General features: G+C 41.6%; 1 protein-coding gene across 1 annotated transcript in view; it reads left to right on the top strand.

Annotated features, from left to right (window-relative positions):
• Nucleotides 1–26,146, top strand: part of PPEF2 (protein phosphatase with EF-hand domain 2) — a gene marked incomplete at its 3' end in the record, with an annotated part of 48,357 nt that extends 22,211 nt beyond the window's left edge. Inside the window, 8 exon segments of the mRNA XM_079919827.1 lie at nucleotides 366–508; nucleotides 3,586–3,692; nucleotides 4,623–4,786; nucleotides 5,735–5,822; nucleotides 8,260–8,459; nucleotides 8,463–8,547; nucleotides 14,249–14,510; nucleotides 25,981–26,146. Coding sequence (XP_079775953.1) covers nucleotides 366–508; nucleotides 3,586–3,692; nucleotides 4,623–4,786; nucleotides 5,735–5,822; nucleotides 8,260–8,459; nucleotides 8,463–8,547; nucleotides 14,249–14,510; nucleotides 25,981–26,146 — 1,215 coding nt within the window.
• Between the last annotated feature and the right edge of the window lie 1,190 nt (nucleotides 26,147–27,336).

Here is a 27,336-nt window from a genome sequence, read left to right as displayed (position 1 = left end):
ACCACCTTTAATAACGGATCTGCCTGCTAGTTGTAATGGGCATCCCAGTTAATCAGACCTAGGTTGCCTCTGAGTCGAACCAAATGAAGTGTTTTCTATGACCCCTGCTATTTTTGATTGGGATAAAAATGTGAAGAAAACATGTTGTGGACGTCCTATCAGAATTCAAGTTTTTATTACTTGAGTCATAACTCCTGCCCTACTAGCATTGATGATAAAAAAAATAATAAAACGAAACCAAAAAAACATAGACGAGATGAAGAAGGAACAGCCACCCCTGAAATTGGGTTGGGCCCTGTAGGGTTGAGGGTGAGGAGTTCTTCAGTGAACCTGAATGCTCGTCTCTTTCCTGTTTTTTCATTTAGGTGTTAACCATCTTTTCTGCCTCCAACTACTACGAAGTTGGCAGTAACAGAGGAGCCTATGTCAAACTAGGGCCGGCCTTGACCCCGCACATTGTGCAGTTTCAAGCTAACAAGGCAACCCACACGCTTACCATGAGGCAAAGGCAAGACTTTTCAATGAATGATTTTCAGAAAGACAGAATTACAGTGTTTGTGGAAACTTTGAAGTGCAAATGTCATTACATTTATCCAAATTCTAAGTCAGAGTTCAAAATTTAGCTGTGTCAGCAGTAGGACCTGGAATAGACATTACAACAGGGCCTCTTCTTTCTCCTCCATATACTCTAAAATCCCCACCTACCCATCATTAATGGAAGGGACAAATTTGCTTCCTGCAGAAATTATTCTCCGTGGGTATGTCTTGGGTGAAATCCATATACCAGGCCACTAAATCTTTCTTCCTTTTTCTTTCATCCTTAAAGCGTTTGTGTTACCTGGTCAACCACAGACAAAGGTTCTTTCACTATCTAGGGGTTTAGCAGATGGATTTCAGTGCACACGTTTGTTAACAATGCTCCTTTCTTCCTGGGAAGAGAGCATATAATATTACTTAAATGCTTTCTGTTGAGATGATTCTGAGTTCTAATCTTAGTTGAGAGCTTACTATACACTAAGTGTTATTGTAAAGAATTTATATATTGTTTCACAATGAGCTTATAAAATACACAGCGTTACTAATTTCAGTTTTATAGATGAGATCATTAAGGAACAGAGGTTAAATCAGTGGCCGTTGGCCACACAGCTAGTAAGTGGTGAAAGTAAGCCTTGACCCAGACAGTCTTATTTCAGAACCCACATACTTAACAACTCTACAGTGCTGTTGCCCACTGAGAAGCTGGCCCCGGAGTATATAAGCTGCTGAAAGATACAGTTGCAGTGCTGCTGAACAAGCTTCTTTAATTATCCGCCAAACTAAATTAGAAATCAAAACAAAGTCAGCATAGGGACTTCCCCGGCAGCACAGTGGTTAAGAATCTGCCTACCAATGCAGGGGACATGGGTTCAATCCCTGGTCTGGGAAGATCCCACATGCCGCGGCGCAACTAAGCCTGTGCGCCGCAACTACTGAGCCCACGCACCACAACTGCTGAAGCCTGCGCGCCTAGAGCCCGTGCTCCGCAACAAGAGAAGCCACCGCAATGAGAAGCCCGCGCACCGCAACGAAGGGTGGCCCCCACTCGCTGCAACTAGAGAAAGTCCGTGCGCAGCAACAAAGACCCAACACAGCCAAAAATAAATAAAATTTTTTTAAAGTGAAATAATGTAATTTTTTTTAAAGTCAGCATAAATCTAGTGGGAAAAGAATACAGGAATATTTAATATCTGCCTTGTATGAGTGCCATAAAAGTGCATTATTTTAAATCACTCGAGTTATTAAATACTCAAGAGTTACTAAACACTCAAGTTTTACACATTCAGAGCCAGCATCACTCAAAAAGAAGTATTATGTGAAAATTTAAGCTCACCAAATGATAGTGAAACCTACTATGCTACAGAATCATCTCTGGAGCTTTATAAAAAAAATCATTTATTGGAGCCTCATCCCATCCCTCCCAAATTAGAATCTCCAGGGGTGGGCCCCAGGAACCTGGAATACCATGATTCCATGTGATTTAGATGTTCCCACCGCAAAAGGAATCACTGTGGGGAACCCTATAAATAACATGTTTTAATACCAGAATTAAAGAACACTCACCTTTTAAAAATATTCACTGATTGCATTAAAGCAAGTACAACATCCCCTAGTTTATGCAGAAGTCAATTGTCTAACAATTCCAACTATTTGGACCACAATAGAGAACTAAGAAGTAAAGAGAAAAATGTCTCTGACAACCATAATGGATGTCTCAGTGTCCATCAACTCAAGATCAAGTGTTTTTCCTAGAGGAACCCTCATTCAGAATCCATTTATTTTTGGTTTAAACCCATGTCTCATGATAATAGTTTAGCCATCCTGGAGTCCACTTGTCAAGATTGATTTCTGGCCCTACCCCTTACTAGCTATGGGACCTCGGGCTAGTTACTTACGCTGTAATAGGCATAATAGTTGTACCTACCTCAGCGGGTGTTGGAGGATTAATCAGATGATCCATGCAGAGCTCAACATGCGCTGCTTGACGTAGGGACAGAGAGCCTTGTGCATCCAGGCAGCTCTCAAGGCCATTGCTATACTCCATCCCTGCATGATAACCATCAATGAGCACAGTTTACCAGAAATAGTTTAAATGCTTTTCAAACCAGTGGTTCTTAAACTTTTAGGGGGTCCCATACTTCTTTTAGCCTCTGATAAGACAACAAACTCACCAGAAAAAGCGCATACGCTCACATACCCATGAAATCTGAGATGAATTTTAGGCAGCTCATACTTTTCTGAGGGTTTATGGAGACCATTATGCTAAGTACCTTAAATTTCAAGGAAGACTTTCATCAAACATGATTAAAATGGGGATTTTGGGTTTGTGTTTTGGCCTTTTTCTTACTTTTAGCACTTGAAAAGATAGGTTATCTGGTCATCATTTATAGAATGGCTGCTTCCTCAATGACATAGGACAAAGTACATATTTACCTTTTATCTCTTTTTGTATTCTTGTTTATTCAACTACAGATATTTATTGAACACATTTTAGGCCAGTACCATGCCCAGCATTACTCTGTTGACCCAGTAAGCATAAGAAAACTAACTTAGTGATACTTTGTTATTCATAAATCCTGCCCTGTGACTGTTTAATGTAATAATAAATTACAAGGAAAGCATATGATTATGATAACAGATACCATTTGATGAGTGCTTTCTATGTGCTGGGCTTTCTTCTAAGTGCTTTACATGAATTTACTTATTTAATCTTCACAATAATCCTGTGAGTTAGGTACCATTTTTGTCACTATTTTGCAGATGGAGAAAATGAGGTACAGTATAATTAGATAACTTTACCACAAAGGTGGTGTTTCTCTAGAACTTCTGCTCTAACCACTGTCCTACACTGGGAAGGACAGCAGCCTCCCCCAGACAGATCCTATCTGTGCACAGCAGGGCAAAGCAGGAGAGCATTGGGGAGAAAAAAGAGACAAGCTCTTTGAAGGTTGAGACATTAAGAAAGAGAGAGGAGAAACTTAGTAAAAATCCAAGACTATTTACTCTATACTAATGTTTTAAAATGTTCCTTTTCATCTCCTGTCCCAGGATTAGCAGAGTTGGGGAGTCAGCTCTGAGAGCCCTACGTGAAAAGTTATTTGCCCATTCCTCAGATCTTCTTGTTGAATTTAAGAAGCATGATAAAGATAAAACTGGTAAGACTAATCAAGTGAAATATTCATAGAGGAGGGCAGCTGGCCAAAAAACCCTCTGTTTCAGGTAATTAGCAAATAAATATTTGTTTAAATGACCAGAAGACCTTTCTGAAGACGTCCTCCCTTATTCAACTTAACATCCTAGTTATCGTTCCTAAATTCATAAATTCTAAGCTTTTAGAAGAATGTGAACTTAGCTAAATATAAACAAAGCTGGTGAAAAGAAATGGAATCCAGGGAAGGGTGACAAGGCCAGAACTAAGCAAAAAGAAACAGGGGGACAGGTTACCAGAGTGGGTCCAAGACTAACAAAAGATCAATGATTTGGTTTCTCACTGTTAAGTGTGTGCTTGTCTGTTCCTTGTTCTATTATCCAAGCTGGAAATTTTGTCTTTTCTCAACTCAGTGGAATGTCTAATGGACATTGACTACATGTAGCCCTATTAAAAAATAGCAGTAACAGTCATAAAATCATAGCACTATCTTTTCGTACACATAGAAATAACCAATGCTATGTATACATGTGTGTGTGTCTGTGTATATGTATTGTGTGTGTGTATATATATACATATATATATAGTGTTTTATGATATTATTTACAAGAGTCTTGTGTGACTTCCAGTAGTATTGCCAAATAGATTTGGCAAATAAAAACAGAATGCCTAATTACGTTTGAATTATAGACAACAAATAGTTTTTAAATATAAGTATGTCCCGTGCAATATTTGGGACATACTTATAGTCTGTCTGAAAATCAGATCTACTGGGTATCCTGTATTTTCTCTGGCAACCCTACTTTCCAGCCAACTCTACCATAACCAAGAAAAACAGTGACAGTACTCATTACTTCTGTTATCTACTGATAGTAAGAAGAATGTCAGGATAAAAGATTTGTAGGTGATGAGTCAACAAGTTAGCTCTTTCCTGTAGGTCTAATCACCCTGAGTGACTGGGCAGCAGCCGTGGAGTCTGTGTTGCATCTAGGACTGCCATGGCGGATGCTGAGGCCACAGCTGGTGAGCAGCTTGACAGATAACAAGCTGGAATACAAGTCCTGGCTGAAAAACTTGGCCAAAGAACAATTCAGCCATGAGGTAAGGGTGTGAAAAGGGTGGATGAAGGCATACTGTGGACCGTAAAGCCCCTTATGGAGAACTTTGAATCATAACCAAATATTGAGAACCCCAAAAGGAAGATGAATGCAAACAACTATTCGTTGAGTTTCTATGTGTCAGACTTTGTGTTAAGTGACCTACACATATTGCCTCAGTTTATCCTCAAAACCACCTCCAAGAGGTGGGTATAATCAGCACCAACATACCCAAGAGAACACTGGTCACAAGGGTTAGATAACCTGCCTAGGATAATAGAGTTTCTAAGTTATAGAACTAGAACTCAAACCCAGGTCTGACTCATTTCCTTGACATGACGCTGCTTCCCCTATTTAAAAAGGTATTTGTGGGCTTCCCTGGTGGCGCAGTGGTTGAGAGTCCGCCTGCCGATGCAGAGGACACGGGTTCGTGCCCCGGTCCGGGAAGATCCCACATGCCGCAGAGCAGCTGGGCCCGTGAGCCATGGCCACTGAGCCTGTGCATCCGGAGCCTGTGCTCCGCAGCGGGAGAGGCCACAGCAGTGAGAGGCCCGCGTACAAAAAAAAAAAAAAACCCTGTATTTGTTCGGTAAATGCTTATATGTAATGTATGGGAGGCCTTGGGCTATGTACTTTTTAAAAAAAACAGCTTTATTGCAGTATAATTCATATATCATGCAGTTCACCCATTTAAAGTGTTCAATGGTTTTTAATATATTTGCAGATATGTGCAACCATCACCATGGTCAATTTTAGAACATTTTCATCATGGACTAGGTATTTCTTAAACCATCAGATTATTTAGTAGGCTGAAGGGGGCTGGAGTGGAGGGATCATAAAACATCTTCAGGTTCTTTCAAGAGTCTTATTGTCAGGGTTGCTTGTGTGTTAATTATCTATTAGGAGAAGCCTACACAGAAAAGATAGAAGGAAAATGAGTTTTTTCTTGCAGAATATACAATCAAGTTTGCTGGAAGCACTGTATCGAAACCGATCCAACCTGGAGACCATTTTTAGGATCATAGACAGTGATCATTCAGGTAAAGGCGCTCGTTATCCTGCCACTTCTGACACAGCAAGTATTTTACCTCCCACCTTTTAGTCTCCTCCCTGATTATTTACCTTTCTACTCAAGCGCTTTTGGAGCAAAATTAGTGGCAGTGCTTATAAATGGGCAGAAACTAGGATAGTATTTGAGCAACATGAGCTGTCCCTACAGAAGAGGGGTTGGGCAGAGAAGAATGAAGACAAACTGAATGAGAACTTCTTATAGGAAGAATTATAATAGTTATGATATCCCTTATCCCTTCTATCAAAGTAGCCACAAAGGAACGAAGAGTGTCTAGAACAGAAAGCCTTTTGCAATCTTACTCCCAAAGTATTATTTTTCAAAATTTTAAATTTTTAAATAATTATAGATTCACAAGGAGTTGCAAAAAAATGTCCAGGGAGGTCCTGTATACCCTCACCTGTTTCCTCATTGTTCCAAAGGCCTTTTCAAATAGTATTACTTTTTTTGAGATACAATTCACATACCATATAATTTACCCATTTATAACGTGCAAATATTATTACTTTTTTTGAGATACAATTCACATACCATATAATTTACCCATTTGTAACGTGCAGTTCCGTGCTCTTTTAGTATATTCACAAGCTTGTGTAACTATTATCGCTATCTAATTTTGCAACGTTTTCGTCACCCTAAAAAGAAACCTATACCGATTAGCAGTCACTCCCCATCCCCTTTTCCTTCTCCACCAGTCCCTGGCAACCATTAATCTGCTTTCTGTCTCTATGAATTTGCCTATTACGGACATTTCATATAAATAGACGCGTATGATACGTGGCCTTTGGTGTCTGGCTTCTTTCATTTAGCATGTTTTCAAGGTTCACCCATGTTGTAGCATGGATCACTTTATTTCTGTTTATAGCTGGATAATATTCCATTGTATGGCTATATCACATTTTGTTTATCCGTTCATCAGTTGATAGACATTTGGATTTTTTCCACTTTTTGGCTGTTATGAATAATGTTGTTATGAACATTCATATACAACTTTGTGTGTGAACATATGTTTTCAGTTCTCTTGGATGTATTCCCAGGAGTGCAATTGCTGGACCATATGGTAAAACGATGTTTCACTTTAGGGGGAACTGTCAAACTGTTTTTTCACAGTGGCTATACCATTTTACACTCCTACTGACATTGTAAGAGGGTTCCAATTTCTCCACATTCTCACCAACACTTGTTATCCTCCATTAAAAAAAATTTTTTTTACAGCCATCCTACTGGGTGTGAAATATCTCATTATGGTTTTGATTTGAATGTCCTTAATAACTAATAATATTGAGCATCTTTTCATGTGCTTATTGGAACTTTGTATATCTCCTTTGAAGAAATGTCTATTCAAATCCTTTGCCCATCTTTTAATTGGGTTTTCTTTTTATTGTTGAGTTGTAAGAGTTCTTTGTATATTCTGGATATTAGGCCATTATCAGATATATGATTTACAAATATTTTCTCTGATTTTATGGGTTATCTCTTCACTTTTTTGGTAGTGTTTTCTGATGCACAAAATTTTTTTAAAAGTCCAATTTATTTTTTCTCTTATTTTTTGTGTTTTTGGTGTCATATCTAAGAAAAACTAGTAACTGAAGATCATAAGGACTTAACACCTATGTATTCATCCAAGAGTTTTACAGTTTTAGCTCTTACAGTTGGGTCTTTGATCCATTTTGAGTTAATTTTTGTTTGCAGTGCAAGGTAGGGGTCTAGCTTCATTTTTTGCATGTGGATATCCAGTTGTCCCCTACCATCTGTTGAAAAAATTATCCTTCACCTGTTGAATGGTCTTGGAACCCTCGTAAATAGTCAGCTGAGGGAATTCCCTGGCTGTCCAGTGGTTAGAACTCCATGCTTTCACTGAGGAGGGCACGGATTTGATCCCTGGCTAGGGAACTAAGGTCCCGCAAGCAACGTGGTGCAGCCCAAGAAAGGAAAAAAAAAATTCAACTGACCATAGATGTATAGGTCCAAAACCTTTTTACAAGCAGATTAAATTAGCGTATGTTTAGGATGATTTAATGCAGGGTTTCTCAGCAGTGGCATTACTTACATCTTGGCTTGAGTAATTCTTTGTTTTGGTGCCCATCCTGTACATTTTAGGGTGTTTAGTAACATCCCTGGCCTTTACCTACTAGATGCAGTAACACCCTACCCCCACCCCAGTCATGACAATCAAAAATGTCTCAAAACATTTCTAAATGTCCCTATAAGGAGAGGAACACTATTGCTTCCCGCTCAGAACCACTGATTAAGTGGTTCAGTACTATCCTCTAGGGAGTTTAAAGTGGATTCTAGGCCTTGGGTGCCTTTGTTTAACGGTAGGAAGCAGGTATCCTTGCAAGAATGTCAGAGGAAATGAGCACTGAAAACTAGACTGACTCACTAAAGTGACTGCTTTCTCTGGTAAGGGTTCATTTCACTGGACGAGTTCAGGCAGACTTGGAAGCTGTTCAGCTCTCATATGAACATTGATGTCACTGACGACTGCATCTGTGACCTTGCCCGGAGCATTGACTTCAACAAAGATGGCCACATTGACATCAATGAGTTCCTGGAGGCCTTCCGCCTTGTGGAGCAATCCTGCTCAAAGGGTTATGCATCAGATTGCTGACAAGCCACAAACACTAATAACAGTGACTGCAGCAGCCCAGATAATACACTAAGGCCAGTCTGGTCCCCATCGTCCAAGGTGCCTTGTAAGCAATGCTGAGCTCATTGTGGGAATATCTCCCTTATTCTCCATAGCTTTGTGGAACTTTATGCTGAGAATTTGCCTACCAGTATGCATCAGAATCACCTGTGTATTCAGGTGAATTCTACCAAACATACGAAGAACTTTTACCAATCCTTCTCAAACTCTTCCAAAAGATTCAAGAGGAGGGAACACTCCCAAAAACATGCTATGAAGCCACCATCATCCTGATACCAAAACCAGACAAAGATACCACCAAAAAAGAAAGTTAGAGGCCGATATCTTTGATGAATATAGATGCAAAAATTATCAAAAAAAATTATCAAACTGAATCCAGCAATGCGTAAACAAGATCATACACCACGACCAAGTGGGATTCATCCCAAGTTCACAAGTTTGGTTCAACATACGCAAATCAGTGTGATACACCACATCAACAAAAGAAAAGACAAAAACCACATAATCATCTCAATACATACAGAAGAAGCATCTGACAAAATTCAACATTCATTCATGATAAAAACTCTTACCAAAATGGGTATAGAAGGAACATATCTCAACATAATAAAAGCTATTTATGACAAACCCACAGCCAATATAATACTCAATGGTGAAAAGCTGAAAGACTTACCGTGAATATCTGGAACGAGACAAGGATGCCCACTCTCGACACTTCTATTCAACATAGTATTGGAAGTCATAGCCAAAGCAATCAGAAAAGAAATAAAAGGTATCCAAATTGGCAGGGAATAGGTAAAATTGTCATCATATGCAGATGACATGATACCATATATAGAAAACCCTAAAGACTCCGCACAAAACCTACTGGAACTGATCAATGAATTCAGCAAGGTAGCAGGATACAAGAGTAACATACAGAAATTCGTTGCATTTCTTTACACCAGCAATGAAATATCAGAAAGGGAATGTAAAAACACAATATGTTTTAAAATCACACCAAAAAAAAAATAAAATACTTAGGAATAAACCGGACCAAGGAGGTGAAAGACTGATATGCTGAGAACTATAAAACATTAATAAAGGAAATTAAAGATGATTCAAAGAAATGAAAGATATCCCATGCTCTTGGCCTGGAAGAATTAATATTGTGAAAATGGCCATACTACCCAAAGCAATCTACAGATTTAATGTGATCCCTATCAAATTACCCATGACATTTTTCACAGAACTAAAACAAATAATCCTAAAATTTATATGGAACCATAAAGACCCTGAATTGCCAAAGCAATCCTAAGGAAAAAGAACAAAAGAGGAGGCTTCCCTGGTGGCACAGTGGTTAAGAATCCACCTGCCAATGCAGGGGACACAGGTTTGAGCCCTGGTCCAGGAATATCCCACATGCCATGGAGCAACTAAGTCTGTGAGCCACAACTACTGAGCCTGCATGCCACAACTACTGAAGCTCACGCTCCTAGAGCCTGTGCTCCACAACAAGAGAAGCCACTGCAATGAGAAGCCCGCGCACCACAACAAAGAGTAGCCCCCGCTCGCCGCAACAAGAGAAAAGCCCTCACGCAGCAATGAAGACCCAACACAGCCATAAATAAATAAATAAAAATTAAAAAATAAAAAAGAACAAAGGAGGAGGCATAACCCTCCCAGACTTCAAACAATACTACAAAGCTACAGTAATCAAAACAGTGTGGTATTGGCACAAAAACAGACATATGGATCAATGGGACAGAATAGAGACCCCAGTAATAAACCCACACACCTATGGTCAATCTTTGACAAAGGAAGCAAGGCTATAAAATGAGAAAAAGACAGTTTCTTTAGCGAGTGGTGCTTTTTAAGGTGGTTCTTTAGCAAGTCTACAAATAACAAATGCTGGATAGGGTGTGGAAAAAAGGGAACCCTCCTACACTCTTGGTGGGAATGTAAGTTGGTGCAGCCACTATGGAAAATAGTATGGAGGTTCCTCAGAAAACTAAAAATAGAATTACCATATTATCCAGCAACCCCACTCCCTGGGCATATATCCAGACAAAACTATAATTCAAAAAGATACATGCACCCCTATGTTCATAGCAGCATTATTCATAATAGCCAAGACATGGAAACAACCTAAATGTCCATCGACAGATGAATGGATAAAGAAGATGTGGTACATATATACAATGGAATACTACTCAGCCATAAAGAAGAGGGAAATAATGCCCTTTGCAGCAACATGGATGCAACTGGAGATTATCATACTAAGTGAAGAGAAAGACAAATACCATATGATATCACTTATATGTGGAATCTAAAATATGGCACAAATGAACCTATCTATGAAACAGAAACAGAATCACAGATATAGAGAACAGACTTGTGGTTGCCAAAGGGATGGGAGAGAAGGGGAGGGATGGACTGCGAGTTTGGGGTTAGTAGGTGCAAACTATTACTTACAGAATTGATAAACAACAAGGTCCTATTGTATAGCACAGGGAACTATATTCAGTATCCTGGGATAAACCGTAATGGAAAATAATATAAAAAAGAATGTATATATGTGTATAGCTGGGTTACTTTGCTCTACAGCACAAATTAACGCAATATTATAAATCAAATATACTTCAATAAAAAATAATAATCACCTGTGTATTTGGGGGTGGGGATGAGGTTAGAGTGTTTCTGCATACTTTTAAATACATAGGTGCCCTATCCCATTTCAGAATTTTCGCAAGGTAGGACCCAGGTATAAGTATTTTAAAATTCTGAAGTCTATCCCACTTAAGAACCACGGATAATTCAACCCCTTCATTGTATACCTTTTATTTATTGTTTTTATAATGTCTTGTTCGTAAAGGAAAGTTGTGAAAAATTGTTTGTGTAATCCCATGACCCAAACATATGGATTCTTTTCATTATTTACTTTTTCTTGTTAAAACTAAAATGTTTATATAATTTAATGTTCTGCTTTTGTTTTATAAATTGACATCTGTGTTGCTACATACTCTTCATGATTATTCCTTTAATGGCTGCATAATTTCAAATAGATGCAATATAATCTATTCAGCCATGCTCCAATTGTTAAACATGTGTATTGTTTCCAGTTTTTAATTATTATAAATAATACTATGGTTAATAACTTTGTGCACATAGCTTGTTTCATAAAAAACTCTTGAATTATACATTTTCTTAGGCTAGACTCCCAGGAATCAGATTACTTTGTCAAATGTTGGAGAGTCTATAAAAAGATTTACTGTAAGGCTCATGTGATTATGGGAGCTGAAAAGTCCCAAGATCTGCAGTTCAGCAAGCTGGAGATGCTGGAGAGTTGATGGTGTGGTTCCAGTCTGAGTCTGAAGGCAGGAGAAGACCAATATTCCAGCTTAAAGACTGTCAAGCAGAGAGAAAGAATTTTTTCTTACTCAGCCTTTTTTTACTTTTATTTTTTTATACAGCAGGTTCTTATTAGTCATCAATTTTATACACATCAGTATCTACATGTCAATACGTTTGGAATCTGAATGAGATCCTTGCTGGGTAGAGTAATCTTGGTTGTAGGTTCTTCCCTTTCATCACTTTAAGTATATGATGCCACTCCCTTCTGGCTTGTAGAGTTTCTGCTGAGAAATCAGCTGTTAACCTTATGGGAGTTCCTTTGTATGTTGTCCTTTTTGCTTTGCTGCTTTCAATTTTTCTTTGTCTTTAATTTTTGCCAATTTGATTACTATGTGTCTCAGCGTGTTTCTCCTTGGATTTATCCTGTATGGGACTCGCTGCACTTCCTGGTCTTGGGTGGCTATTTCCTTTCCCATGTTAGGGAAGTTTTTGACTATAATATCTTCAAATATTTTCTCTGGTCATTTCTCTGTCTCTTCGCCTTCTGGGACCCCTATAATGTGAATGTTTTTGCATTTAATGTTGTCCCAGAGGTCTCTTAGGCTGTCTTCATTTCTTTTCATTCTTTTTTCTTTATTCTGTTCCACAGCAGTGCATTCCACCATTCTATCTTCCAGGTCACTTATCCGTTCTGCTGCCTCAGTTATTCTGCTATTGATTCCTTCTAGTGTAGTTTTCATTTCAGTTATCGTATTGTTCATCTCTGTTCTTTAATCCTTGTAGGTCTTTGTTAAACATTTCTTGCATCTTCTCGATCTTTGCCTCCATTCTTTTTCTGAGGTCCTGGATCATCTTCACTGTCATTATTCTGTACTCTTTTTCTGGAAGGTTGCCTGTCTCCACTTCATTTAGTTGTTTTTCTGGGGTTTTATGTTGTTCCTTCATCTGGTACATAGCCCTCTGCCTTTTCATCTTGTCTCTCTTTCTGTGAATGTGTTTTTTTCCCACAGGCTCCAGGTTTGTAGTTCCTCTTGCTTCTGCTGTCTGCCCTCTGGTGGATGTGGCTATCTAAGAGGCTTGTGCAAGTTTCCTGATGGGAGGGACTGGTGGTAGGTAGAGTTAACTGTTGCTCTGGTGGGCAGCACTCAGTAAAACTTTAATCTGCTTGACTGCTGAGGGTGAGGCTGTGTTCCCTCCCTGTTGGTTGTTTGGCCTGAGGCAACCCAACAGTAGAGCCTACCTGGGCTCTTTGGTGGGGCTAATGGCGGACTCTGGAAAGGCTCATGCCAAGGTGTATTTCCCGGAACTTCTGCTGCCAGTGTCCTTGTCCCCACAGTGAGCCACAGCCATGTCCCACCTCTGCAGGAGACCCTCCAACACTAGCAGGTAGGTCTGGTTCAGTCTCCCCTGGGGTCACTGCTCTTTCCCCTGTGTCCTGATGCACACACTACTTTATGTGTGCCCTCCAAGAGTGGAGTCTCTTTTTCCCCCAGTCCTGTTGAAGTCCTGCAATCAAATCCCACTAGCCTTCAAAGGCTGATTCTCTAGGAATTCCTCCTCCCGTTGCCAGACCCCCAGGTTGGGAAGCCTGACGTGGGACTCAGAACCTTCACTCCAGTGGGTGGACTTCTGTGGTATAAGTGTTCTCCAGTCTGTGAGTCACCCACCCAGCAGTTATGGGATTTGATTTTACTGTGATTGCGCCCCTCATACCGTCTCATTGTGGCTTCTCCTTTGTCTTTGGATGTGGGGTGTCTTTTTTGGTGAGTTCCAGTGTCCTCCTGTTGATGACTGTCTAGCAGCTAGTTGTGATTCTGGTGTTCTCACAAGAGGGGATGAGAGCACGTCCTTCTACTCCGCTATCTTCATTCTTGCATGATATTTTTGTTTCTGAGTAAAAAACTATAGGTTGCTAATACAGTTGCCATGAGCCACATGTGGCTGCTGAGTACTTGGAACACGATGACTCCAAGTGTAGAGAGGCGTGCTTTTGTTGGTTCCTGGGACATGCTGAGCTTTCCCCTGCTTGAGTCTCGCACTGCTGAAAGTCCTTTGCTCTGATGGTGATTGGCTCTGGTTCAGCTCACCTCCTCAGAGAGGCTACTCCTGTCCCCAGGCACCAGAGGGACTCTTAACTGTATCGCCTTGTGCTCTGGGGCTTGCTGATGATGGTCAAGGGGACCTGGAAGGAGGATCCAGATGGAGCAGCCCCACTGGAAGGCCCAAGAGTGTCTGACGGGGTTCGTGGCCTGTGCAGAGGGGTGATTGCGAGGTCGTGAGAAATGGCTGGACCGCCCTGGGACCGTGCAGGGTTGCAAGGCACCGGGAGGCCGGGCGACGGCTGCACAGGACCTCAGGGAGAGGGCAAGCTCAGAAGGGCGCCTCTGGGCCAGTGGTTCTAAGCTAACATCAAGGTCTGCTGGTTCGTGGTAGCCGCAGCACCCACGGTGGTCCCCCACCTGACGGCGGCCCAGGCCAGCACTTTCCAGGTGCCCTCTGGAACCGCCTAGCCCACGAGGAGGGTCATTCTCATCCCAATGAGTCACCTGGACTCGGGCAAGGGGCACGGCCCAAGGTCACAGAGCCAGCCAGTGAAGGAGGTGGATTCGAACCCGGAGCCGGGCCAACGTTACCGGGCCTTTCTTGGCGGGCCAGAGCCGAGGCTGCCCACCCGATGTATCCCAGGGACCAGACTGGCCTGCGGACCCGGTGGCGGGGGCACGGAGCGCTGGGGCATCTGGGAGCCTGTCAAAGAGCTCAGCCTTTTATTCTCTTCAGGACTTAAATGAATTGGATGAGGCCCACCCACATTGGGGAGGCCAACCTGCTTTACTCGGTCTACTGATTCAGATGTTAATCTCATCCAGAAGCACCCTCACAGATATACCCAGAAATAATATTTAACCAGATATCTTGGCACCCCATGGCCAAGTTGACACATAACATTAATCGTCACAGGTGTGAACATTTTAACGACAGATTGCTTTCCAGGACGAAGCATAGTTGTTTCACTAAAAACTCACGAGCTTAGAATACAGTCATTTCTAATTTTTGCTAAAGGTGAACAATGGTGCTTCCTTGCTATTTTAATATGCATTTCTTTGATTAGCATCTGCCCTACCTCATTTGTAAAGTAAGGAAATTGAGGTCCAGCTGGGTATGTAATCTAGTTAATGACACAACCAAGACCAGAACCCTTGATCCCTGGCTCCATCCACTGTCCTTTCCAGTTTTTTCAGGACAAACTAGGTTTGTTTGGTTTGACTATAAACAATCCCCGTTTCTCCTGCCCTCTTTTCTTGTTTGGCAAACACACCCTGAGGTGACCCCGGCCCCCAGTGATATCCTGCCTCCCGGTGGCCACACCTTTGTGGGTTTCCCCTCTCCATGTGTTGCAGGCAGGACCTGTGACTTGCTTTTGAGCAATATAGAATACGGCAAAGGTGATGGGGTGTTACTCCTGTGATTATACTGCATTATATAAAATCCCATGTTAGTAGAGTGGAACGGGAGATTCTCTTTGCTGGCTTGAGGAAACAAGCAGCCGTGTTGAGGGAACCCACATGACAAGGAACTTTGGGTGTCCTGTAGGATCTGCAGACAGCTTCCAGCTGATGGCTATGAAAAGCCAGGGCCTTCACTCATACAAGGAAATAACTTTTGCAAACAACCTGACTTAGCTTGGAAGCAGCTTCTTCCAGATGTAGTTGATCCTCCCGGTGAGGAGGCCTCCTGGCCAACACCTTGACTGCAGGCTTGTGAGACCCTGAGCTGAAGATCCAGTAAAGCTGTGCCCAGACTCTTGACCCACAGAAACTGTGAGATAATAAATGTGTGTTGTTTTAATCCACTCCGTTTGTGGTTATTTGTTTCACAGCATAGAAAACCAACACACTGTGCTTCCTGGAAAACTTTTCATTTTCTTATTCCATTACTCCAGAAAAGTGAGTACAGTGAGTACAGTCTGGAGAAAAGTTCAGATATTTTAGTGAATACCTATAGCCCATGTGTTTACCTTGCCTGATTCATTAACTGAGAGACCAAGTATACTAATGAATTCACATTTATATCTGTCTGACATATCTCGTGAAAACAGTTAAAACTCAGCAAATGAAGTATGTGTTGTTTCCCCTCTGCCCCTTCTTTGCGATTAAAGGTAAATAGGACTCTGAGGCTTCAGAATAACTCAGAGAGGATGAGTTAGAGCCCTGGGGGTTACTATGTATAGGAATATATTGTGGAGAGGAGCCCCTGAAGACGTCTCTCCAACCAAAGGCAAGGGTGGGGCTTAAAGGCAAAAGCCACAAAGCTTCACAAGGTAACATGATGGGTCAGTTTAAACAAGTCCTCGGCTTGTCAGTTCAGGATTGGTTGGTTGTAGTGAGGCTTGGAGTGTCAACGGCTGAACTCCGAGTTCCTTCCTTGAGTCTAGATAGCATAGTCACAGGTTCCCATCAGGCCCTTCTCACTCTAATCAGTTTTCTGGGAAGCAGTTTCTCTGGCTCCTTCTTCAAGGGCCCTCACTGCTGTTTACACACTTCAGGCTCTGTGTTCTGTGGGCAAGTCCTATTTGCACACTCAAGGCTCAGAGAAAATTTCCTTTATCCATTTGCATAGTGAATTAATAGGGGGTTGGTTTCAAGGGAGTTTTAATTTAAAAGAAATTTTTAAATGGCTCTAGGAAGAAATAGCAAAATCATGACTCTAATCCAGTGATTTAGCCTTAACTGCTCATTAAAATCATCTGGGGAGCTTTTAAAACATAGGATGCCTGTGACCCCACTCCAGAACAATGAAATCAAAATCTCTGAGTAAGAGGCCGCGCTTATCAGAATGTTTTAAACGCTCCCCAGGTGATTCTAACGCGCAGCCGGGCTCCAATACTGCGTATCTAATTGGTTTACCCTGCAATAGGGAAGGGTGATTATTTGCTAAGACATTAACTGCTACTTGTACTAGTGTAACTGTAAATATGGGAGGCCAATTCAGAAACCTAACATTTTCAGATTTAGATGAGGAAACTGCTAAATAACCCTCAATAGTATTACCAGACACAAGGAAGCCTTGTGTCAGATGGAACATACATACTTCTCCACTTGGATATTTAATGGGCATCTCAAAACTTAACATTTCCAAAATAATATATTCCCCCCAAAATCTATTCCTTTCATGAGCTTTCCCAGCTGATTAAATGTCAGTTTCATTCCACCAGTTTCTTAGGCAAAAGGCAAACAAAAACACACACCTGTTTTTCTTGTTTCCCACAACCGATCCTTCAGCAAATCTTGTTGACTCTACCTTCAGAACACGTCCAGAATTGAACCCCTTCTTACTCCTCCACTGCTACCTCCCTAGTCTAAACCATATGATTTCTCACCAGTCTCCCCACTTCCTCCCTTACTTGTATTGCAGTGATTCTCAAAGTTTTTGATCACAGGATCCCTTTATGCTGTTAAAAATGAAGATCCCAAAGAGCTTTTGTTTATGTATGTTTACTGTATTAGAAATTGAAACTGAGAAATATTTTACTTATCAATCATTTTAAAATAAAAACTATACTTATATGTTAATACAAATAACATATTTTTAAACTTTTTCTTTTGCAATAATTGGAGACTCAGAAGAAGTTGAAAAATAATGCCAAGAGATCCCAGGTTTCCATCACCCACCTTCCCTCAGTGGTGACATCTTACTTAACCACAGTACATTATCAAAACCAAATTGATAATAAATAGCATATTTTAAAGATTAATTATATATCCCTACAACAAACAGAATTCCATGAAAAGCATGGCATTTTTACATATTTCCAAATCTCTTTAATATCTGGCTTAATTGAAGACAGCTGGATTCTCATAACTGCTTCTGCAGTCAATCTGCCATGAAATGTTTTGTTGGCTGAAGTATATGAAAAAAATCTAGCCTCATACAGTTATATATTGATAGTTGAAAAAGGATGGACTGTTTTAACAGTCTTTTCAGATAACTGTGGATATTCTTCTTTGATACTATGCCAAAAGTTGACAAATGGTAGTTCTTAAAGGTTAGTATAAATGGGGAATTTGAAACCATATTAATAAACTTTTCATGCTGACAATACTATACAGGCAAAGACCACCAGGAACATACCTATAATTGAACAAAGTTAGGTTTGCTGAATGTTCCAGGCCAGCTAATGGCAGCCACAGCTGATAACACATGGAGCAGAAGAACCACCCAGCTGAGCTCAGTTAATCACAGAACTGTGAAATATCATAGTTACTGTTGCTTAAAGCCACTAACTTTTGGGATAATTGGTTATCCAGCAATAGATAACCCAAGACATTTGACAATCCCAGGAATTAAAGTTTCACCATGTTAGTCCATGAAGGATAGTGTCCGAAAGGGCTCATACTTCTCAGAAACATTATTTTCTAAGAATATACTAACAGTCTTTCCCTATTGTGGGATTTTTGACATATCTTCAAGTTATAAATATTTTGGAGGTTTGTTTTCTAAGCAATTACTACTGCTGCTGGACAGAGAACTCACATGCGGTTATAATTAGGGTTCCATAAATCTCTAACAATCGTTGCTTTAAATTTGAATGTTTATTTCTGTAGAACTCAAAACCCCCTTTTACCCGTGTTTTAATGATTAAAACAAAGTCATAAATTTCTTAATCTTTGGGTTAGTATCTTGAAATATTTCCCAGGCACAGACTTCAGACACTAAACATAACCTCAAAACCACTTCTCAGGGGCTTCCCTGGTGGCGCACTGTTTGAGAGTCCGCCTGCCAATGCAGGGGACACGGGTTCGAGCCCTGGTCTGGGAAGATCCCACATGCCGCGGAGCAACTAGGCCGGTGAGCCACAACTACTGAGCCTGCGCACCTGGAGCCTGTGCTCCGAAACAAGAGAGGCCGCGATAGTGAGAGGCCCGCGCACCGCGATGAAGAGTGGCCCCCGCTTGCCACAGCTAGAGAAAGCCCTCGCACAGAAACGAAGACCCAACACAGCCATAAATAAATTAATTAATTAAAAAAAAAACAAAAAATACCCCACTTCTCAGGCAGGTGTGCGCTGGCCTGCTCCAGGCAGAAGGTCACTGTTCCCAGAGGCAGCTTAGTTCTGTTTTCAGAGAGATGTACATGTTGGAAAGTTTTCCCTTGTATCAAACATCAGCCTGGTATGAGGGTCTGGAGTCAGAAGACATGGATTTTGGTTCCCAGCTATGGGATCTGGGAGGTCATCTGAGCTCCCTGCCGTCCTGCTCTTTAGGAGGCGGGGGCCATAAACACCCACACAGGTGTGTTGATTCTGGGGGCTAATAAACACAAAATCAGAAACACAGAATTGTCTTGACCGAACCCTCTTCTTGGTCTGAAACTATAGGACACAGGGCTGAATCTCTATTACTGACCAATTATAAATCATTTTATTTTTTTCCCAGCTGAAGATAATTTTAGGCGTTCATTTTTTGTAAACATTCGATTATTATATTTTAATTTTAACTATTTCAAATGTACTCACTTGGATTTTTTTCTTTTTTACTAAAGTTGTTTTTATGGAATCTTACATTTATGGCAAAGAGTACTGATTTTTCAATTACAGCATTGAGGTAGTATTTTCTTTTAAAATAAGAGAGTCCAGGGACTTCCCTGGCAGTCCAGCAGTTAAGACTCTGTGCTTCCAATGCAGGGGGCGTGGGTTCCATCCCTGGTCAGAGAACTAAGATCCCAAATGCCGTGGGTGTGGTCAAAACATTAAAAAATAATAATAAAAATAAAATAAGAGATCCAGAGTTTGGGAAACATCAGACTTGCAAAGTCCAGACTGTATGATCCAGCCTGTGCCCATCTCTACAGTCTCAAATCTGAGCTGCTTCCAAACACTTTCTAGCCACTTGGGTTTTCCTATGGTTCCCCCAGGTATACCCTACCTTTCACATACTGGTTCCCTGATCCTGAATTGCATGTGTCCCACCCAACTCTCCCCACCTGTTGGCCTAGCCTCATTCTTTAAAACCCAGCTCAGGGCTTCCCTGGTGGCGCAGTGGTTGAGAGTCCGCCTGCTGATGCAGGGGACACAGGTTCGTGCCCCGGTCCGGGAAGATCCCACTTGCCGCGGAGCGGCTGGGCTCGTGAGCCATGGCTGCTGAGCCTGCGCGTCCGGAGCCTATGCTCCCCAACGGGAGAGGTCACAACAGTGAGAGGCCCGCGTAGCACACACACACACACACACACACACACACACACACACACACACACACAAAAACAGCTCAAATGCCTTCTGTGTGAGGCCTTCTGGGAACGCATCTTCTCCTCAATCCAGCTTTCCTTGGGTTCCTTCCACTAAATCCCAACTTGCACACTCACAGTGATCCGCTGACGTGCGAGCTCCACCAGCTCCCTAGTAACAGAGGGCAGGTTTCATACTCTATTCACATTGCGTCTCCAGCAACTGGCCAGACACTCCACAAATATCATTTGAGTTAATGAATATTAATAAGAGTCAAGAATTTCCTTGTTTCTAGGTTGGAATCCACCACTAGGATACAAATTCCTACAAGTGTTTCTGGGAAGATTAAGAAAACTGTATCACACAGAACCCAACCTCGCCATGGCAACAAAAAAAAAATCCTTTTTTTTTTTAACAGAAAGATAAAAACAAGCTACACAGATTTTTATGTAAATGATAATACGCTGGTGTTTCGAGCACATGGGGAAACGTACCCTCCTACATTGTCAGTAGAGGTGTAAATTGGTGCAAAAAATGCTCATTTTCTTTGACCCAGTATTTCCACTTCTGGATGACTATTTTCAGAAACACGCTCAAGAGTACCAAAATCACTTGTACACAGATGTTCTTGGCAGCATTGCTTGTAATAGCAAAAAAAAATTAGAAGCTACCCCAAAGTCCATTAATGAAGGATGGGGTAAAAAAAAAAAAAATTTATGAAACACTATGCAGTCATTAAAGAGAATTATCTACCATTAGCTGTGGTTACTCCTGGGGTGTGCATTTATGTGGGACTTTCACTTTCTATTCATATAGTGTACCATAAAGTTTTCGGTGAAATTCTGGGAAAAAATCTAATTGGCAAGGCTATTATTATTCAGTATCCTTTAAGGCTTTTCTTAGGATCATGAGATACTTTTTTAAAAAAATATTTATTTATTTGGCTGTGCCTGGTCTTAGTTGCGGTGCACTGGATCTTCGTTGGGGCATGCAGGATCTAGTTCCCTGATCGAACCCGGGCCCCGTGCATTGGGAGCGCGAAGCCTTAACCACTGGACCACCAGGGAAGTCCCATGATCATAAGATACTTTTGTAATTAAAAAAATACAAATAAACCAAACTACAGTTTGATGTTCCTTTAAATAAGGGCCCCTACAGCTCAATAAATGATATTTTTAAAGCCACTAGATGTCACTCTAAGCAAATGCTCTGTGTCATAGCGTGGCTGTTAGAAAACGCTGATCCCTCATCACCAACTAGCTAGAAGTAGAGACATTATCTGGTCTCGGAAACGCTGACTTCTGGGGAAGAGTTCCCGCAGAGCTCCAGCAGGTGCCACAAAGTGTGCCAAGGGGTGCAAGTGAGGAAAGGTGAGATGCAGACACAGGACACCTGAGGGAGGCAGGGCTGGACCTGGACCCTGAGCTGGGAAAGGGATCCTCCCAGCAGAAGCGGAGCCTACCATGGCCACGGTCATGCAGCTTCACCTTACTTCTGGGCCATGAATTTATGTGTATTAGCTGCCAAAATTTTGCTTCCAAAATTTCTACCTTCAGGCAAAACCTTTCCAGCACCTAGGAAGGAGTTGTGGGGGAAAAAAGAAAATCCAGCCCAAATCTGATCAAACTTCTGGATCTACCTAGCAAATGACAGGCGCTACAGAGCCCGGAGGAATTCGTGAAATAACAACAGGAGCTTACAGTCAGCAAAACCCAGACTGGGGGCTCTACACGACCAATAACCCAGTTTCTTCAACAAATAAATTATAAGGAGACAAATAGAAAGAGACGAAGGGGAAACCCTTAAATCAAACGAGGCTTAAGAGCCCTGTCAACCAACTGCAACGTATAGAACTTATTTGGATCCCTAATCAAAGAAACTAATGGAAAAAAAAAAAAAAACAATCAGATGTGTGAAAAGTGACTGGATATTCGATGATATTTCAGAATTACTGTTAAGTTTTTAGGTATGATAATGATATTAAGGTTTTTTTGTTTTTAAGTCCTTAGAGAAACATACTGAAATATTTACTGGGATTTGTTTCAAAATAAGGGGCAGTGTGAGGGGCTATAGATGAAATCACACTGGCCCTGAGTTGATCATTGTTGAAGCTGGGTGATTACATGAGTTAATTATACTGTTCTTTTTACTTTTTTGTTTGAATTTTACTATAAGCATTGTTTAAAATTAGACATCAGCGTTAAGATGGGAGGAATAAATGACATACTTGCCAAAGCAAACAATCAGAGAAACTTCCTCAGGGCACAACTAGAGCCAGATGAGAACCGCAGCAGTCAGTAAATTTCCCAGTGGACAAGAGCTAAATAAACACAGTTCGTTTATCAGTTCTGTGGGATTTGGGAGGGGAAATTAAGCCTCAGCTTCCTTATCTGTAAATGGGCATCACATCAGTATTTTCCAGGGGAGTCACGAGACTTAAATGAAAGAAGCATATCAAAGAGTATTTTGAAACCCATGACAAACTACCCGAGTGCTAACAGTAGTTTATGTGGTAACACTAGTTCATTTATTCACACGTATGTTCCATAAACATTTATGAAGGGCCAGATGCTGCGTTAGGCACCGTGAATACAAAGATGATGGGACCTTAGCCGGCTTTGTCTAATTCCGTGTTTCTCAACCCTGGGCGCACATTAAAAATACCAATGCCTGGGCATTCGCCCAGACTAATTAAGTCAGAGTCTCTGGATGTGGGTCTTGGCATAGGGATTTTGTTTGTTTAGAGCTTCACAAGTGATTGATTCCACTGTGGGGCCACGGTTGAGAACCATTCGTCTAATCGATTTTGATCAATGAGTAGTTCTGAGCAATCTTTAAGAAGCCCGGGTCTTAAAAAAATGGTACAAATGAACTTATTTACAAAACAGAAATAGAGTCACAGATGTAGAAAAACTTATGGTTACCAGGGGGAAAAGGGGGTGGGGAGGGACGAATTGGGAGATTGGGATTGACGTATACACACTACAATATATAAAATAGATAATAAGGACCTACTGTATAGCACAGGGAACTCTTTTCAAAACTCTGTAATGGCCTACATGGGAAAAGAATCTTAAGAGTGGATATATGTATCTGTATAACTGATTCAGTTTGCTGTACAGCAGAAACTAATACAACATTGTAAATCAGTTATATTCTAATAAAAAAATTAAAAAAAAAAAAAGCCTGGGTCTTGGCTTATGTAATTTTCGAGCAACTTTTAATGACTACAGCACCCTCTAAGGTGTTTGCTCTCTGAAAGGACAAGGACTTGTCCAGCTGTGCACTGATTGTGGCCATCTGGCCACACCTGACTTCCCAGTGGTTGACAAAAGAGACAGGGCATTTTAGGTATTTCCCATGGAATTTTCCATGGTGTTTTTCTTCCCTATAGGGGATTTATCTTTTCTGATTATAAAAGGTTTGGGGTTTTGTAAAAGTCCCAGTTTCAGATATGAACAAAGGAGACGGGTCACATTCCGAGTCAGACCTCCCAGAGTTTGCATCCCTGAGTCATGCTGAACCCTGAAACCACGGGGTGTGAGGGAGGAGAGCAGTGAGCCTGGCCACACCAATCTACTCAGCACAGAATTCCCCACAAACACTTCCTGTTTGACCTTCCGGTTTGTCCCAGAAGGTTCTGAAAAGAGAGACATAGGATCCATTGAAATGCATAATAACGGAAAGAAAATCAGGTTGAGAGTAAAGTTTCTGGAGAAACAAAGTAAAATAATGCTGTGAAAGCAGCATCCCAGATTCTCCAAGTCTCTTTACTAGATGCATGAGTTGTGTAGAACCATGGAAATAAAGATTTACTTGTGGAGGGATCTTACTTTACTTCTTCCCTCTACATATCCAGGCATCTTTCTTCCTCAACACATATCCTCAAATGCAAGCACCTGGATGGGATCTTTATGGGTACCAAGGAAGTCCAGAAGAAGGAAAGTATATGCTCTGGAACCACAGATGCTAAGTGATGCCCCAGCTCTACCCCTTACCCATGTGTAACCTTCAGTAAAACGCTGAAATGTTTCCCTATCTGTACAGTGAGGTTCATGATAATATTTCATAACGTTGCTGGGAGGATTAAATGAGATAAAGTGTAAATGAGATTAAGTGAGATAAAGAATGCTTAGCACAGCATCTACTGCATAGTAAACTATGATTAAGTTTAACACAGGATCTACTGCCAGAAATCCCACAGACCAAATGCTTCTTAAATTTTGTGCATATGAATCACCTGGAGACCTTGCAATTCAGGGTACAAGTTTTAGTATGGGAAGATGAAAAAGTTCTGGAGATGGATGGTAAGGTTGCACAACAATGTAAATGACCTAATGCCACTGAACTGTACTTTTTAAAATGATTAAAATGGCAAATTTTGTTATGTACGTTTTATCACAATTTTTTCTTAAAAACCTTTTTTTGTTTTTTTTAAAAAAAAGCACTTGCAGAAGCATTTATAGTAAGCTCCTAGGGAAGACTGATGATGTTGGTTTGCAGACCACACTTTGAGTAGCAAGGTCCTCTGGGTAATGAACCACTACCATCAAATCCATATTGCACTTTACAGTTTACATAAGGCATTTCTACATCCCTTGTCTCTGGGATCCCCACAATAACAACACATGATACTGTATTCAGAGCAAACACAATTCTTCCTCACCTGCAGACAATCCCTTGATCTTGGGTCGTAGCCCTTTACATCACATCAGGACTGTCTCTCTATATAGGCAGATAGGATGTTACTTGAGGGCCTCTTCATTTTTTTCCAGTTTTTGACTGCTTTTTTTAGGCCAAGTCTCCCAAGCAAATGCTTCCCGTATCAACCTAGGCCTTCCTTCCCCATTTATGTTTATGGCTGGGGTAAAGATAGGTTCTCCAGCCTAAATAGGGAGCATTTGCTTCACCCATTGGATGCTTGCTTCCTCCCAATCTGCTTGGGGGCCTTTCAAATATTTCCTCTGTATTTACCATCTTACTGACAGAATACATGGAAAACGGCTTTGTCATGTCCGTCGAGCGCGGGACCTGACAGCATTTGTTGGAATTCTAATTTTTGTTTAGTCATCACTGCTAACATATCTGCAAGCGAAAACAGAGCTGGGCGCTCTCAGCTACACTGTGTGCGCTACACAATCACCAGCCCAAAACAACAGTTCCCCAGGTGTGCCTATGTAACCTAGTGAGAGTACCCTTCCTTGGAGAGCTATGAACACAGCCCTAATTAGTGCATTTGCTCACAGCTCTTTCTTGTACCAGACGTTCATGCAGGTTCGGACTTTGGGCTGTCACTTGGAGTCATCTGCAGGAATCCTGCAGTAATGTGTCCATTTCCCAAGCCATTGGGAACAAGAACAAGGTCACTGGGCATCCATAACTCCACTTGAAAGAGTAGGTTGTCCTGTCAGCTTTCTAATCCAAGAAGAAACCACGTTGCTGAGGCCAACGTGCCTGCCGCCGGCCCCTCCAACAGTGGGATTCCCTACAGCCACCAGCAGGATGTCTTGGGCGTCTCAAATCTCAAAAAGAAAGGAGGCAGGACAGGCACCTTAGAGTTCAAGTCCCTTAGAACATGGTTCTCCACATTAGAATCATCTGGGGAGGCAAGCATTTAAAAAAAATATTGACACCTGGGCCCCATTCCGGATCAACAGAATCAGAAAGTCTGGGGGTGGAAGCTGGGCATCAACAATTATTTTAAAGTCTAATGGGTGGCCATGTTGAAAACCTCTACCTTAGAGGGTTTCTGTTTTGTTTTGTTTAGACTTTAATCAGAGCAAAAATTATAACTGACAAAGACGCTGGAGCCTCTCATTATAAAACATAAGATTCAAATGTCTTTAATGACACAATGTGAACACTGAGTGTGAGCAAAGCAGCAGTTTTGGTGAAACTGTAATCATGTTGTGTGTTTACCCCAAGAGTGAGGATAATTCGCTCTTCGGTGACAGCACAGAACCAAGGGCCAGCTGCCACCTTGAGAAGCCCTGGACTGCTGACCCAGCCCCGAGGCGAGAACCGGGAAGAAGGAGGGTTTGGTGTGCCTTGCTCACAGGAATGCCCACCAAATACTAGCTGGACGCGTTGAATTTTGAAACAAAAAGTGTAACCATAAAAGAATTACAAAAATTAATCTCTTTATCTGAGAGATAAGTTTGGAATTAACTGTTCCAGGAAGTAGACAACAAACATAGCAGAACTCGACAAAGTAATAACACACCAAATTCACTAAAAATCAGTACGTATTAAAACTTGATTTCTGGGGCTTCCCTGGTGGCGCAGTGGTTGAGAGTCCGCCTGCCGATGCAGGGAACGCGGATTCGTGCCCCGGTCCGGGAAGATCCCACATGCCGCGGAGAGGCTGGGCCCGTGAGCCATGGCCGCTGAGCCTGCGCGTCCGGAGCCTGAGCCTCCCGGAGCTCCGCAACGGGAGAGGCCACAGCAGTGAGAGGCCCGCGTACCGCAAAAACCAACCAACAAACAAACTTGATTTCTGGATTTCTTGGTCACTCTGTCACACACTCTCCTTCATCAGGAGGAGTATTTGGCTGGACATGCTTTAGAAAAATGAGATCTCCAAAATGTTTTATCTACAAAAAGTTTTAAAGACTTACATTCTTTAACTCCATTCTCCTTAAATGGATGTAAAGCATATTCTAAGCAGGGTTCTCCAAACCTGGACAGATATCAGCTTTGTAAAAAATGCTGGATCAGAATCACCTAGGATGGGGTCCCAGAGCTTGTAGATGGCATATTTACTTCCCATTGCTGCTATAGCAAATTACCAATTTAGTGGCTTGAAACAAAATAAATTTATTCTCTTACCGTTCAGTAGGTCAGAAATCCAACACAGGTCTCGGCGAAGCTGCTTTCCTTTCCGGAGGCTCTAGGAGAGCATCTGTTCCCTGCCTTGGCCAGCTTCTAGGGGCTGCCTACATTACCCAGCTCATGGCCGCTTTCTCCACCTTCAAAGCCAGCAACAGCACAGTGAGTTCTCACATCACCTCACTCTGACCTCCTCTTCTGCCTCCCTCCCCCTTCTTTAAGGGCCTGTGTAATTACATTGGGCCCATCTGGATAATGCAGGATGCTATTAACATCTCAAGGACCTTAATCACACCTGCAAAGTGTTTTTTGCCACGTAAGTTAACCCATTCACAGGTTCCAGGGATTAGGGTCTGGACCTCTTTAGGGAGGGCCATTAGTCAGCCCCGTACAAATGGTTAAATCTCCCCCAGATAAATTTGAGGCAGCTTGTCCATGCACCATCACTTGAGA

The sequence above is a fragment of the Stenella coeruleoalba genome (genome assembly GCF_951394435.1).
Source record: "Stenella coeruleoalba genome assembly, chromosome: 4".
Classification (NCBI taxonomy): Eukaryota; Metazoa; Chordata; class Mammalia; order Artiodactyla; family Delphinidae; genus Stenella; species Stenella coeruleoalba.
The sequence above is the reverse complement of the archived record's forward strand: the minus strand, read 5'-3'. Positions and strand labels throughout refer to the sequence as shown.